Here is a 17,344-nt window from a genome sequence, read left to right on the forward strand (position 1 = left end):
CCTGTCTGAAGAAAACTAAAAAATAAATGATTTCCAATCTTTAAAAACTAAGTCAAGCATCTTTAGTTAAAAATACAACTGGATAATGTATCATGATTTCTGTCTTTTTCCCTAATATAATAAAAACTCACAGCAATGTTTCCCAAAGAGAAAAAAAATTTCTAAAAACATCACTTTTATACTTAAGATTAATTTTATATAGAATTTACTCAATTAAATGTAACTAATATTGAGTTGACAATAGTAGGTTTTAGGAAAACCATAAAAGTTAATATGAAACAGAGGTTTTCTCCTTCAAGTACTTAAAATCTCAAGTGAAAGTATCTCACAAGAACTGCATTATGTAGTTAACTGTCATTTTTATGTCATTGAACTATTTTCAAAATAATACTTTAGTCTGCCATCATCATTTGCCTTAATTGCAGGAACCGTTGAAATATAAGTGGAGTATTGTTCATCATATTGACTTCTTTGTTCCTTTAAATAAAAATATATTTTGATAACATCTATCTGGGAATAAAATACATCACAGAGAATAATCACATTGGAAACATTAACTTTTGTTGTGAATGGAGTCCCATTTTCTTTAGATGAGTGATTTCATTCTACATGAATCTGAAGAGATATGTGAGTGTATACGTACAAGTATGTTTTTTGTATATTCCAGGTCCACTAAGGCCTTTCCTTTCATATTGAGGTAATATTTTTCTAATTATTATAATTATGTCTTAGAAACAAATCCTCTTCAATTCACATTTATTTATTTTACTGGGTAATTTTCTTTGTGAATTTTATGGAAAAACAGCAGAATCCCTAAAAGGTGAAAGAGATGGGTATCATGATGATCCCTACAAATAAATGGCTAGTAGAATGAAGAGTGCAAATTCCTTCATCTACTGGAAGGGATCATACAGCCTGTGTCTAGAAAGATAGAATAGAACCATCAAGAATTCAGCCTGAAATATGGGGAATAACACAGTCTATGCTGATTAACTATGGGACCAAACAATAGTTCACATTTCCCGACCCAGAAAGACATAGTCCTTGCACTATACTCTTACAGAATGTCTGAGAGAGATTTTCTTGTTTTTTATTGTGAAGGCTACAGTAGGTAAAGAGCAACAGCATTAAAAATGAGGGAACCATTACTGAATCATCTAGTTCGTGTTAACTCCTGTGCGTTATAGTTCAGGTGACCTAGTACCCAATTCAAATGGTGAATGCATATTATACCTAATGTCACCTCAGATAAAAATTATGGAACTGTTCATTTGAAAAGGAAATCAATGGAGAAGGACTTTGTTATGAGTATTTTTAAGTAGGTCCTACAATTGTGAGAAAGTTCAAAACATTCATGGATATAAAATGTAGCAACAGATTTTATAGGAGTCTATATACAAAATGATTTATTATTTTCTTACATTCACAAGCCTTAACAATAGACATGTCCACGACTCAAAAAAATAATTAAAATACAGTTTTACCATCTTTATCATTAATATGTCATCTTTTTCACCCTTCATACCTGTTTCTCCTTTTTTGGTATGGGATCTTTCCTTCAGATAGCTCATAAATCGGACCAATAGTATTCATATTTGTTATAAGGGCTTCATAGTGTAGGTTAAGGGAGTGAGACCCGAGATATTCTATAAGGGAAACTGGGAAGGCCTTGGAGAAGTATTACAAAAGAAACCCACTATGTATACTGGAATGTAAATAAATTCCAACAAGTTTAATTTGTGTCTCAGAACTCTCTATCGTGTATGTAGGTAAATTCTAAATTACTAAAGAAATTTGATGAATAGTGGCTAAGTACTCTACATTTAGATTAATCACTCAAAAATAGCCTTGCCTAACATACACGCAAGGTTCTATACTTTGCTTTTTGAAGTTTATTTTTGCCTTCTCATCACTAGTGCCCACTACTGATAGTGATTTTTAAAAATTTTAAGCATATCTAGGATTCAGATTTGGTAAGATATGATCTCATTACACTATATAAATGCTTAAATTATAGAACATGATTTTCCATGACTTTTTCCAACTGAAATGTTTTATTTTTCTATATTTATTGTGAGCTTCTTGTACACTAATAATTTTTTTTTCAAGATTTTATTTATTTGAGAGAGCGAGCATGAGCAGGGGAGGGGCCGAGGGAGAAGCAGAGCCCAACGCAGGGCTCGATCCCAGGACCCCTGGGATAATGGCCTGAGCCGAAGGCAGACACTTGACCGACTGAGCTACCCAGGCGCCCCTAATATTTAATATTTCTAACAACTCTGTGAATCACTCTTACTTAGCTCATAAATGAGAAGGCATAGAGAAGGTTAATTAACTTGAGCAGAGACACAGTCAGATGAAAAATGCAACTGTGAGATGTGAAATACATATGTCAGTTTCTAGTATTTCTGTTCTTATTATGCTGCTATTACTAGCATAGGAACTGTAGATATGACTCCTATTTCTGTCTTAATTAACAAATATGTTTATGGAAACCAGAGAGAACATATGTTTAAGAGCCTCTGTAAGTTGGAAGGGAATTTAGAAGTCCTCCATTCCTGTCTCTGATACAAGAATGCTACCAACAAAATCCCTCCAGGTGTCCACTCAAGCTTCAAAACTTAAGATTGTAAAACAACAACAATTTTTAAAATATTCAAATGTTCAAATTGTCAAAAAAAATCATGACCTAATACTGAGATTAAGTATAACCACATATCTCCCTCCTGTCCCTAGCATACCAGCTTCAATGTAGTAGGCCCCTAACAAACATGTGTAGAGTGAATGGAGTTTCTTGTGTCTACTCTATGTATCCTGGTTTGAGTATGGATACCCATTAGTGCAGTGTACTTTCATTTCCCTTGGTACTAAGTCTGTTAGTGTGTTCGTAAGAAAGTTTGTATGTTATGTGTATAAATGCAACTGTAATTCATTTTTAAGTTTTATTTTAAGGAGTCCAGCACAGCAAATGTTGTACAAGAATCTCCGGAGAGATGGGGCGCCTGGGTGGCTCAGTCGTTAAGCGTCTGCCTTTGGCTCAGGTCATGATCCCGGGTTCCTGGGATCGAGCCCCGCATCGGGCTCCCTGCTCGGCAGGAAGCCTGCTTCTCCCTCTCCCACTCCCCCTGCTTCTCCCTCTCCCACTCCCCCTGCTTGTGTTCCATCTCCTGCTGTGTCTCTCTCTGTCAAATAAATAAATAAAATCTAAAAGAAAAAAAAAGAATCTCTGGAGAGGCCCACCTTTACATAACCATAGACCTTTGTTCCAGGTCAGGGAATAAGGTAGAAACTTCGAAAACGGAAAAGGAATAGATAAATGAAACTTTGCAACTGTAATTAGAACAACTTGGCCTTTATTCGGCTGGGATTAATGATCTGTGTTAACAGGATTTTTTTTTTAAGTAAAGGAGATTCAAATACCACTGTTATTTTAAAGGGAAACACTAGAATAATGGCAGTTCTGGAAATAGCTTTTTTTTTTTTTTTTACCACATTTTTAAATCTAAAGTACATACTAAATGAGACACCATTAGTGTCACAGATGCTAATTTTCACTAGCAATGACTGAAGTGGCATTCTTTCCCATTTGCATTCGATCCTAGCAATGATGAGAGGTGATGAGTTGATTATGAGCTGTTTTCACTGCACTGCCCGCTGTGCAAATTTATGCTCCTAGACAAGGGTGACACATAGTTGGGGCATTAAAGAGCTTTCTTCATTGCTTTTCCTATCAGGACTGCTGAGAGACATTTTAACTCTTATCGAACCAGTTAAGGGAAGAAACGTTCACATGTACAGGTGCTTACTTTAGGCCAGGCACTTACAGAAGGAGCTTATGGCATTGCGTCTCCAACGTGAAATATTTTCCTCGAGGTATCATAGCTGGTGAAAAAAAAAAAAAATTATTCAAGATTAAAGGGGACATTTTCTTCTTCTAAACCCGTGGATTTCCCCCCATTACTTCTTTTTGCTCCTTCAACTGGTGTGTAATTTTGGACTTTAATTTAGATAAATTCAGTTGAATGTTCTGGCTTTTCAAAGTGATCCCAAATAAGAGATGTGATATATAATGGAGGAAATACTTTTTCCATTTACAAAATGATGGGTGTAAATAAATGTTTATTTTTACTTTTGATTATTACTCCTCTCCATATCCGAAAAAACTCTCCCGAAGGTTCTGTTCATATATGTATTTAGTTAGTATTATGTCACCTTTGTTTTCCAAGAAAGTTAAATTATGATCCAAAACTAAATAAACTATGATCCAAAACTAAAACAAAACAGGTCAGGAGAAAACAGAGTATAGATCATGTTAAAAGGTATCACGGGGCCACCAAGGTCAAGTTGAACATGGGTCTAAATGCTTGCTGCTCATGTGGTCACACAGACCAGCAGCTCTGTTACAAGTGCTGACTCTCTGGCCTCCCTAGATACCTATCAGTTCTCTGAGAACTTTAAAGTTCAGAAATGTTTACATTGATGGTTCTCAACCTAGGTTGCACATTTGAATCACTGAAGAAGTTTAAGAAATACTAATGATTGGATTCCATCTTCAAAGATTTTGATTACTTAATATAGAACGTGCCTGAGCATCAAGAACTTTTAGTTACCCAATCTGGAAACATTTTTTCTATTAATCTTTTCAAAAGATTAGAACGTGATTGATTAATCCATTTACTCTTCATTCATTCGTTCAATACAACAAATATCTCTTGAGTGCTTACTATAGACAATATAGACCATATGCTGGGAATACAGCGGTGAATAAAACAAAGATCCCTGCCCTCACAGAATCGACATTTACTGGGGACGACACACAGCAAGCAAGAGAAATATGTTAAATATATCGTATGTTAAGTAGTGCTAAAAAGGGAAGGAATACAAGACACCAGGAAAGATTTGGTGAGAATGGGACATTTGAAAAAGGACCAGAAGGAAATGAAAGAGCTGCCCACGAGTTTGACTGATGAAATTATATTCACGGAAGGGAGAGCGGGAGTGTCCCTAGTGTGTTTGAGAAACGGTGGAACAGAGTGCACAAGGGGAAGAATGTTCCCAAAGAGCAGGATCGCAGAGGGCTTCTAGGTCATTGTAAGGATTTGGGCTAGTATTGAAAAATTGACCAGTTGACCAGTCCCCTAATTCAGCCAGCCCCACTGACCTCGCTACAGTTGACTCCCTTTTACCCACACTGTCCAGTCTTTTTCCTTGTTCTTTCCTTCCATCCAAACTTACCTCTGCTACATCCCACTAGGCCTCTATTAAGAATCATTTTGAAAATTAATAAAAGTAAAGCGCCTGCTCTGCCTCCTTGGCCAGTGGCTTTCTGGCTACAGATTAAAATCACCTATCTAGCTGGACTGTTAAACCCTCAACAAAGCCTCCACCAATTAGGCCAAGGTAACGTCTTAGAGGGCATCCTGGCAGAGCAGTAGGGAATGTGAACTAAAGTCATATAGACTTGATCTTGAGGTCCTATTTTGGTATTTCCTCACCAGGGAACATTGAACATTTTATAAACCCCTTTTGAGTCTCAGTGTGCTTATCTGAGGAAGGGCTGTATGAAAGCATGCCATGTAGGATTGATGTGAGGATTTAGTTAATTACCATATGGAAATTTTCTAGCACATAGTACATGGTCATTAAGAATCTCACTCTCCTGTTTTCACAGTGCCTGTTCCACACCTCCATTGTTTCTTGTAATACAGTTTATTCCAATATGCCCTCCCAACCAGAGTTACCATCAAGAACAGGGGATGTACCTTATGCATATCTGCATCCCTGGAATTTTTGTTGGGAAACAAGGGGGACTAAACTCAAGTCTGCCTGACTTTCAGACTCCGTGTGCTTCCTATTATACTTCGGCTACTGCCAAAAATATTTATCATACAGAACAGTCATGATTTCTCAATGTGTGTAAAATGAGTGTGAAATGACTAATGGATAATATTAGTCATCTAAAAAGTACTCTACCCGAGGACATAGTTTACAAATGGGTTGCTGACAAAGATCTGGGCAACACCCACATAAAGCAAAGCAACCATTCTTAGAATCAGAATGTAATGAAACAAAACAATAATCAAACATGGTAATTTAATATGTCTGAAGAGTAAAAAAAAAAAAAAAAAAATAGCAAAAGGGCTTGCTTTGCCAGAACCCGAAAAAGAGTCGAAGAGTAGAAATGTGTCAGTGTCTGAAGAACAACATAGATCAACCAAAGCAAATATTCCATTTGGCTCAGCGGACTTGCTCACTTAGTAAGATAAGTAATTCAGGCTATGTAACTTCATGTCTCTAGCCCCGGACACCACCTAGTTACTGCAGCTTTACTACACGTAAGGAAGCAAACTTCCAACAATGATCTTCTGTCTCGTATAGTGTTTCCTCCAGGGGAAAAAATTCTTTGATAAGTCAACCAGAATATGTATTCTTCTTGACAGTTGAATTTCTCATACCTAACCAATACTTGCCATTGCCATTTTTGGTATCTTATTACATTAGTTTATGAGTCAGTCCTTCAGAGATTGTTTATTTCAGAAAGCTTGAAAAATAAAGTTTCTGGACCTGATGAAGTGAGAGCTTGGCATTGGACATGGAGACCTGGCCAAGGAACTGGTTTCCTAGAAAGGATAAGCCTGAGTTGCCACCTGGCCCCGCCTTTTCTCTATATACATACAATGAAGACAACTAAATATAAATAATGAAGTCTCCTTTCTGTGTTTTTAATAATTTAAATAATTTAAATTCCTGAAGTAGATTTAAGGCAGGTTTACCTTGTAGCAAATTCTATTTTATAATATACATAGTGATATGTCTAGGCATTAATCTGGATATTTGGTTTAAATTTTTTTCTGAATATTTCACATGGTTACAGCTATGCAACTTTGATTATTTTTTAATAAGTAAAAGTAACAAAATGAGTAATTAAATATATAAACTTTATAATGCTTATGGGTATATATTCTTTATATTGCTAGTTATTATACAACCAATCATCTTCTAAGTTAGGCCATCTACTTTAAGATTAAGAATATCTTACTAAAATTATTTCTCAGTTTTAAAGCAGCCATTACCTATAAAACAAGTAATTATAGTAGATTTGTAATTTTAAAGGAAAATTCCTTCCAAGATAAACAGTCTTGTCAGACATTCTAAGTTTAAGAATTATCATCAATGGAATTCATTTCTACCTACTGTTACATTTCAACATCACTATTAACCCCTCAATATAATGAAATATTTATAGAGCCAAATCCAAATTTGCCTTAAGGAGAATGTAACTGATCAGAAGGAAGTTACAGAACCCAAACATCTCTTCCAAATATCCTAGCATGAACTTTCAACTATTTTTTTTCCACCCATTCTTTCCTTGTTTGGGATTACATACTGTATATTTGCCCCACATAAACATGTCTGTTCTTACTAAGGAAAAAACGTTTAAATTCCTAACCAGAGTGGCAGCGGGTGCTGCCTGAGATGGGAATGTTTATAAGCTTTATGATATTAACTGCAGCACTCAACCTCAGGTGGCATAAAGCATGCAAAAAAGAACTTTCTGTCAGTTTTATTATTTCTAACAAGGTTCCCCTTGAAGCAGAAGAGTGACCTTGCTCTGCTGAGCTGACATATGCCACTGGATTAATGGTCGAGCTCTGCTGGAGGGAAGCTCACGGAAACATTACAACTCCAGAAGCTGGGCTGGCGGTGACCATTAATCAGGGGGACCAAAATCATGCATCAAACACACTCACTTAAAAGTAGTAAAAATGACTTAAAAAAAACTTTTTGAGAATTAGCTTATTGTTTGTCATTACTTGTGTTCAAGGAGATCACTGCATGACTAAAATATCCCTTGCGGAGAACTTTAGAAAGGTTATTATGTACCCGGAGGCCACGTGAATGCAGAGGACATTTAAGACTAATGGAAGTGACTGAGTTTTTGTTCCAGAGAATTTGAGGGGAACGTTTATTCAATGGACTCTGTTTTCCCAGCTTAATTTCCACTCCTTTATTTATTTAAACCTGATTTCAAAACAATGAATATTTGCTTCTTTGTGATGATTTTATTTTTTAAACTGGAGTTTAGTGGTATAAACATTTGATGGGTACATATGTTAGGAAATTGTTCAGGAACCTAAAGTTTAGTCAACATTCAACTAATAAGTATGTTCAAAAGTATCTTGACAGACTTAAAAGTACATTCTTGGTATGTGTCAGCTAATGAAGCATTTCCAAGCCTTTTCCTCTGATTATTGAAAAGGAAAAAAAAAAAACCTAAGTCTAAGTTCATTAAAAAGTAGAATAGAGGAAGAGGCATTTGTTAAGAAAACAAGAATTTTGATACTTAAGATTATGGTCAAAACATGAAGGCCTGTTACGTTTAGTGCTTGAAAAATTATTCTTCTCCAAGACACCTGGGTGGCTCCTTTGGTTAAGCATCCAACTCTTGATCTCAGCTCAGGTCTTGATCTCAGGGTTGTGAGTTCAGGCCCCAACAGGGAGCCTACTTAAAAAAACAAAAACAACAACAATGAAAATTCTTCTCCTGGGGCGCCTGGCTGGCTGAGTCGGTGGGGCAGGAGTTCAAGCCCCACATTGGGCCTGGAGCCTACTTTAAAAAAAAAAAAAGAAAAGAAAATTCTTCTTCTCCTAAATAACTGTTGCCTTCTTTTACCATCATATTCACTATTATCCTCTTTTCTTAGCCATACCCTATCCAGGAGGATTATTTATACAGTTATTTATAAATGTATTTATTTATATAAAGATTATTTATACAGTTTATTTGCAAGATTATTTCTTTTTGAAGTTTAGCTATAGGATGGAAATAGTTGATAATTATGTGTCAACAATTAAAATATTTAATACTTGGTTTAAGTAGGAGAAATCTAATATGCACACAATAGAAAGCCAATTTCTAAATTTATGGAAGGATAATGCATATTTTTACAACTGGAAATTTGAATCATCTATATTTGGTTGTGGCATTTTTGCTATCCAGTTTTCCATTTAATATACAGTGTGTGGTCCATCACCTTTTTGTTATTTTGTCATCGTTTTAGCAATCACCATCTTTGGGTCTGGAGATTTCTAAAGAATCCCTCAGTTAACAACTATATAATCTCTCAGGGTAAATAATTTTTGAGGCAAATTCAAACTATACTGATTTCAGCTGATTTAAAATTTTCTCATCATTTTAATGCCTCTTTCTTTAGACTGACTATAAATAATAAAGACGTGTATACAAAATGCTTTTAATGTACTAAGTAGTCAGTGCAAATAAGTATTCATAAATGGATGAATATAAATTTCCAAGTTGACATCTATTATACATTATTGAGTTCATTTATTTTGTGAATAAATATAATCTGCTTTAGGAACTGCTTCTGTATTTATATACCATTCATTTGAATATGGTTCTATTTAGCTCTTAGGGATTGAAGTTATTTGGTTGATGGCACCAATAGAGCGCAAATTCCTCCAGGATAGATTCTTGTCTTATTCATACAGACAGCCTGACCCCAAGCATAAAGTTTAGCCACAGAAGCCACTTAATATATTTATGTCAAATTGCATAATGCAACACCTTATAGTCTTTAATTAGACATCAGCAAATTATCTTCCTTGGCTATAACATGATCGAATTATAATTTGCTTTTGTGTTAACCATGAAATATATGGCTTTTGGACATTTAACTTGAAGAGGAATGTGTGATTTGTCATCTGCTGTGGTTTTCCCAAGCCTCACAACTGTAGGATTTTTCTGCATAGGTACTCTAGCACTTAAGAACATGAGCAATGAGTGTGTGCTAAACTGGGGAGGCATTGGCATGTGATGTCATAGGGAAGGTGGGACTGGATCCTGCCCTTGAAGAATGGACTGGATATGAGTAGGTGGGAAAAAAGAGGAAGGACATTTCTTGGGAAACAAACGAACAGAAACCAAAAAAACAGCATGAGCAACAGCTTAGAAGCATAAGTGAATGTGTCCATTCTGACCAGCAAGAATTGCCAGAAGTTCTGCCAAATCAGACTGACTACCATTACCTGATACCATGGGGAATCATGAAGTGCAGCGTGCTGAGTTTGAGCTTTATTTTACTAAGGAAGAGCTACTTAAACTCTCTGAGCCTCCGTTTCCCTCATCTGTAAACTGGAGAAATCAATACCTAGCTCAGAGGGTAATATAATCATAGATAGATTACTTGACATGGAACAAATCCTCAGTAACCATCCTAACAATGTGAAGCAAGCTTTACATTTTGAGAGGAACGAAATGATAAGAAGTGGTATTTTTGGAAAATTCGTTCAATGGTGGGATGTTAGATGACTGGAAAGGCAAGAGTTTAGGGACTAAGAAGCTAAATGTTAGCAATTGGCTCAGGAATGAGGCTATAAGCACATATGTGACTAGCAGTAATGAAAATAAATGCCTACGACAGAGATTTCAAGAAAAAATTGAGCAGATGTGGAGGCTGAAAGAATGCATGAGGGGTATTCTGCATTTTGCATATGTGTCCAAACTCCCCAAAGTGAGCAAACACAGATTTCCAAGAGTGCAGGTGGATGGCTCAGAAGGCATAATCAAAGCAGCTACTCAGGGGCAAGTGGATATAAGCAGTGAGAGCCTTTGGTTGGCACATCTGCCTTCCAGCATGAAAACAGGCAGAGAAGCCACTGAGGGCTAGAGCAGCTATGAACATGGGTTCCCTGGAGAAATTCTTGAAGATTTCAAGGAAGCAGTGGTATAATGAAGCAATTCCAGGAGGATCAAGAGGGACCATTTAGTAGTCAAAGAGAAAGAAGGAATAGACCATGAGCTATAACAATAGTCTAGGAGTGAGCGGGCCAAGCAGAAGTTTTAAAATCAGGAAGATAAGAAGCTGAGCAGTTCAGGGTAGCCTGATCATGGTCACATTTTTTGAAGTTTTTCATCTCCTTTTTATTCTGTAGGATTTTGTAGGAATTGGTAATATCAAGTGACTGAACTTTTGCCACATTAGGCTTTTTACCTGAAAACAAGATATTTGAGACATATCAGTATTATTTATTTTAAGACCTCTTTTCAACTAAAATAGAATATCCTAATTTCTATTCAATTCTTAAAACTGCAGCCTGACTTACAATCTATGGATATAATGTAAATCATGACATACAGTAATAAATCATGCAGAGGCGCAACTGAGAATTTTAAATATTCAAGTCTTTTTTACACACAAAACTTGTTTTGTTACATTAAACAGTCTGATATGAATAACCACTTTTATAGGTTATGGATCATTTTGCATTGATTTTTTTTTTTTTTTAGATCTAGTTTCTTTTGAGGCAGTTTCAATTTGCACAAAAACATCTCTAGGGGCACATCAACTTCTGAGAGGAAAGCTTTCACGTGGAAATTTTGACACAACTTTCAAACACCAGCGTGGAATCAGAATCTGCACTTCCTTTAGATATTTTGCAGTTGACAGAAAAGATACTGAACCAGAGAGATCAAGTGAACTAACTTTTGTCCTAAGAGTCCAGATCTACATTAACAATATTTAGAGCACTACTGTGTGTTTGAGCATCGGGTGGCCTTTACTCGGGGTGGAAATGTTGTTGTTGAAGGTTATGTCTCACAGCTCCAGTTGTCTTTTACTCTTCAACCCCGACACACAACCATCCTCCATTGACACCACATGATAGTGTCATTATTTAACACTGAAGCAATCCTAACAGGTTATTTTAAGTGAGTTAAATTTGTTTCACACTCTTCAAAAGATCTCAGCACCTGAGTTAAGTTAGAACAATTAAATCCTTGAATGCCTTTGGATAAAGCCTGACTAGCTAATGACATTTAGCATACTATTATTATAGAATATTCATACAAGTGCATGCTGAAACAATTCTGATCTTCAAGAGCATATTACTAACCATCGCTCTATGTGCAGTATTTAGAAGATGTGAGAACTCACTAGCAGAGAGGGTGTAATCTTTAATTTGCCAGTGTATTTCAAAATACTGCGGATGTCTGACTCAGATATGTAAATTTTTTCTTTGAAATAGACTGTGAAACTTTTCCACCAGGGCCTTACCGGTCATGCTGGAGATAAGATTTTACTTGAAGACCCCAAAAGTTGATGGCTGGTTAAGAAATGAAAATAAGGGTCTAGTTGTCTTGGTTTTGGTCAAAAGGTTGATTCACGTTTCCAAAAAGAGACCCTCAGTTGTCCTTCATGTTGATAATAATATTCACTTATTATTTTTATTGATATGAAAATTATCCCATCTTTGGATACAATCTACCCCAGTGAGAACAGTTTCAATATGGCCCCAGTGTTGTTTTGACATGGGCCTAGTAGTCTTTGAAAGACTACTTGCTTTATGCCATGACCAATACTTATTTTCACTGTCCCTAAACATATGTATTTATGTATACCAATATTATTAATAACAATAGGATTACTGAAAACAGGTTAAAATTTGTCCTTGTTTTTTATTCTTTGGACGGTCAAATTATTGTTCTTAAAAATCACTTGAAGTAATTCCCCTCTCTAAACCACCAATTCAATATAGAATTAGGTTCATTTGTTTTATTTTTATTTAGAATTTTTAGGGATTGTTTTTATTTTTATTAAGTTCTGTTAAAAATAAGTAAAAGTTACATGGTTTTAAAGTGAACTCTACAAAACGAGTATAGTCAAAGAAGTCTGTTTCCTCTCCTTTTTCACTTTGTTCATTTTGCCCCATTTTCTAAGAAAGAAAACATGTTTTCGCCTGTATTAAAACACAAACATCTATTGCCACCCTTAGATAAACGGCATCCTACTATGTACATTTTTCTCTATACACATCTAGCTTTTTTCACTTACACAGTATCCTGGAGATCATTCCATAGAAGTATAAAGAGTTATCTTTCAACTTTTTACAGTTACACAGTTTCACTGTTTGGATTTACCACACATTATTCAATCAGTCCCCTCTCAGTGAACATTAGGGTTTATAGCTTTTTTATAATATAGAAGTTTTATAATGAATGTGGATGTGTAAGTCAGTTTATAGTCAAGTGTGTGTCTCTGGTATAGATGTGTAGGAATGGAATTGTTGGGTCAAAGGACAAATACATATACAATTTTACTAGTTTTGCCAAGTTACCCTCCACAAATGTTGTGCTATTTTACAAATGCGTATCTAATTGCACAAGGAAAGACTGTATAAATATAGAGAGAGTGGAATTAAAGACTAAATATGATCTAATGTCAACAGATACAAAGAATTACCTAAAATACTAATTGCATTTTTATTTAAGTTACTCTTCCCATTGATAGCTATTCATTTATATAACAGCTCTGTCTTGATGGGAGCTTCTGTCACAGATAATATTTGCTAAATCTAATCCATTATGATTATACAATGCAAAACTATTGATATTCAAACACATTCTCATTTATAAAGGACTATTATCTAGGAAGCCAGCTTGCTTCCACATGATTCACCTTTTCATTGGAAACTTAATAGGAGTAGAAATTATAAATTTGTTCGTTGTGCATACCTCACAGTAGACATTAGCCCTTTTCATCATAAGCCATAACCTATACATTATGAAACCATCTCAGAAAGTCACTAACTTTTAGACTAGAGAATAATGAAATTTTAAAAACATCATTTTAAATACTTAGATTTGCTTCTTAATGGTGTCTTATCATGGATTGATAATTATACTCCTTTGGTTTAAAGCTATTGAGTGATTCACAATGAGATGACTGACAAAACCCAAAGTAATAGTCTAAAGACTTCTTAAACCACTACTTCCAAATCTGCTTCTCTTTATTGATATAATGAGGGGAGAATTAATTTTAATAGGTGGTGACTATTGATTACTTAATGGCAGAAGATAGTGTTGAGAAATGCTGAAGTGAGCCTATTCTGTGCCCTCCTAGGCAACAGGACCCATTATCCAGTGGTGGAAATCATGCTGTAACCCTCATTAATATTTAACAGGACGCAGGCTGGATGCAGGCTGCAAAATTGCCCTAGGCATAGGTTCCAATAGGCCATCAGAATGTTTCAAGCATATAAAAGAGTAACAGATTTCCCTGTGTTCAGATTGTTTATAAGCAGGACAACAGCACACTCAATTCCCTTTTGTGATCTCTGGGCAATGGTAGCCTCACGGAAATGCCTACTAGGCAAGCAGAAGTGATTAATGCTCTGGGAAGTCATTCTAGGTTAGTAAGCCCTGCATGAGAAGACTTCGTATTTTCCAGTGTGGGTCTCAGTTTCAGCCCTTCTCTCTCTCGCTTCTTGCCACAAGCTGAAGGGCTTGTTCCGCCGGGGTGGCGAGTCAGCAAAAGGCGTTAATCCTGTCGATCACAGCCACCGTCCTTGGGGCGGTGTCACGTATCACACTGTCTATCAAGCTCACCTCTTGTCACACATCAGGATCTTTTTATTTCAGCTCATTTAAAAGGGAAACATGAGTCTAAGAGTGCTTGTAAGAACGAGCCTTCCAAGCTGACTTGTACTAAACTGGGCTGTGACTTCTGAAAGGACAAGACACGGTTTTATAAATTACTGGCTCCCATTGTTAACTTTTCAAATGACCAGGTGATTTTTCCGTACCAGCAGCTTATTCTGAAAATATTATAAGCTTGGAATGAAATTAAGTTCTTGAGATAGAACATATTCTTAGGATTTATGGGTACATAAAGGACACAACATCAAGATATCCACCATTCCAAACAACGTATAAAATTAGTGAAGAAATATCCATTTTTTGACTCAATGACTCTAAAGATTGTTGAAACTGTATTTAGGAGAATCATTTACTTTGTAACATATGAAGAATTATTTATAATTACCTGCTTAGAATGAGTTACATAAGAATAAAAATTTAGCTTTGTAGGCAAAAAGTATCCAAGGGAACAAGTCTTCTATTAACATATTGAGCTTTTTCTCAAAACCAGTGAATGAAATTGACCCAGAGGTCTCATTGTAATCCCATGCTAAATGTGGACAAATTCAGTTTTACTTCCAACCTCTGACTGGCATGCCTAAATGCTGCTTTCAATTTATTCCTAGCTCTGCGTGTACTCCTTCTCTTTCTGACACCAAGTAGAGAGTCTCAAATTATCAAGTTATCAATGATAAATGCATTTGTATTCATTTTGGTTTTTTGACAAATACGATCTTTATGAGGCATACTAGTGGATCTACTCATGTTTTTGTTTGTTTTGTTGTTGTTATTTGTTTATTAGTTGGTTGGTTAGTAATACATGTCATTCTGTCATGGAAATTAGTTTGTGGCTAGCTCACTTCAAGAAGGCTCAGCTTAGAATGCATAGATTCTTCAGCTGCCATTCCCAAGAGCAGAAGTAACACTATAAATTGAAAACAATTTAATAGATTTTCTTCAAGGTTCTTAACGCTGTAACATAAAATGTATGAAGGCATTTTTGTCAACTGTAAATATTATAATGTTAATAATAGTTATACTTTCACTGCCTTTAGATATTCCAGAGAGAAGAGCTTTTTTAATCCTATATTTGCAGTATATTGATGCTTACTGAACCATAATCTAATCTATTTAGCAATTTTATCAGTGAAAGTCACAAATCCTAAATGTCCTTTCCTTTCTCTTTCCTATTTTATAGCGCAGCAGTAGTTTTGGGAATTTTGATCGTTTTCGGAATCACTCCATTTCAAAACCAGATGATTCAACTGAGGTTAGTATTTTATTACAACTTTATGAATGTTATGCAAACACATTAGGAAAAATTATGAAGCCAATATCACTTTTGCAAAGTAAAGTATATTTAAAAATCACAGTCTTGCCTATATTTTTGTAATAAATGAACAAAGAACTACTTAGTACCTAGTTACCATGCTGGGTATTAAAAGTAAAAAGTAAAAAGCTCTATAAGAAGCCTAACATTAGGAAAAGCAGAACATGAACTTAAGAAGAGAGTTACAGATAGGAGGAATTTGAGAAACAAGACAGAGGATCATAGGGGAAGGGAGGGAAAAATGAAACAAGACGAAACCAGACAGGGAGACAAACCATAAGAGACTCTTAATCTCAGGAAACAAACCGAGGGTTGGTGGAGTGGAGAGAGGTGGGAGGGATGGGGTGGCTGGGGGATAGATATCAGGGAGGGTATGTGCTATGGTGAGCGCTGTGAATTGTGTAAGACTGATGAATCACAGACCTGTACCCCTGAAACAAGTAATACGTTATATGCTAATAAAAAAATTAAAAAAGACAGAAAGCAAACTGATGATTTCCAGAGAGGAGAGGGTTGGGGGACAGGATGATACAGGCTTCCAGTTACTGAATGAATAAGTCACAGAAAACAAAAATAACAGCATAGGGAATATAGTCAATGGTGTTAAAAAAAAAGAGAGAGAGAGTTACAATGTAACGGAACACAAATAATCCCAAATTTTCTGAGCATTTCCACCATAAAACAATATATATGTTAAATTTTTTGTAGATGGTAATTGCTTTAATTTAATGATTAAATGGCTTAGTTGTAAATTTGTCAAGGAGAGCATATGGTTGCTCAATTGCACTCAACACTTCTACCATGTGCATTGCTATGCTTCATAGGTGACTATTACGTCCACGTTTGCAAGCCATGAACACTTTAAATGCAGCTTAAGGAAAGCTTCCCATAAAATTAAGTCTATATAAAAATAATGGTAATAATAATATCTACATTTAATTGAACACGTATCATGATATAGGCACAACACTAAACACCTTACCTACCTCTAATGTAGGAACTATTAGTATTATTATTTTACCAATGAAGAAATACATTTCGTTGAGTAAAGGTACTTCTAAATTACACAGTTAATAAATGACAAAGGCAGAACTCAACATCTTGTCTGACTTCAAGTTTGCATTTCTGTTATACTATCCCACAAATGACAGGCCAACTGTGATGTGATTAATGAAAAGTTTAACAACTGACCAAACAGTAGAGAGGAGGGATATATACTGAGAAAATTAAAAATAATGTTTATCATTAAACCTGATTCAGCAACTCCACATGTGATACATTTTAGATCAATAGGTTTTGGATCCTATGTATTTCTTAATTATTCATTCTCATTATTGTATGTTTATTTTATAAAGAATTTTTCCTGTTATATTTAATTTCTCAATATACTTTTCAGATTCCTATGTGTATATATCTATAATATTTTTAAATATTGGTATTTCAGTAATGGATATTCTAAACAAAAAAAAATGAAAATAGAATGACATTTAGTATTACTTTATAAATATATCCATTAGTACACATATATGCATGTGTGTATAATATATCCCCGTTACATATATGTATATTATTTATATACA

At 35.3% G+C, this 17,344-nt stretch overlaps 1 protein-coding gene across 2 annotated transcripts in view; it reads left to right on the forward strand.

Moving 5' to 3' along the window:
• Positions 1-17,344, forward strand: part of SAMSN1 (SAM domain, SH3 domain and nuclear localization signals 1) — a 127,380-nt gene that overhangs the window by 83,450 nt on the left and 26,586 nt on the right. For both annotated transcript variants that reach the window (XM_078058124.1, XM_078058073.1), the window contains one exon: positions 15,633-15,704. In XM_078058124.1, coding sequence (XP_077914250.1) covers positions 15,633-15,704 — 72 coding nt within the window. The remainder of the gene's footprint in view (positions 1-15,632; positions 15,705-17,344) is intronic.

This window comes from Halichoerus grypus, chromosome 1 (genome assembly GCF_964656455.1).
Source record: "Halichoerus grypus chromosome 1, mHalGry1.hap1.1, whole genome shotgun sequence".
NCBI classification, from domain to species: Eukaryota; Metazoa; Chordata; class Mammalia; order Carnivora; family Phocidae; genus Halichoerus; species Halichoerus grypus.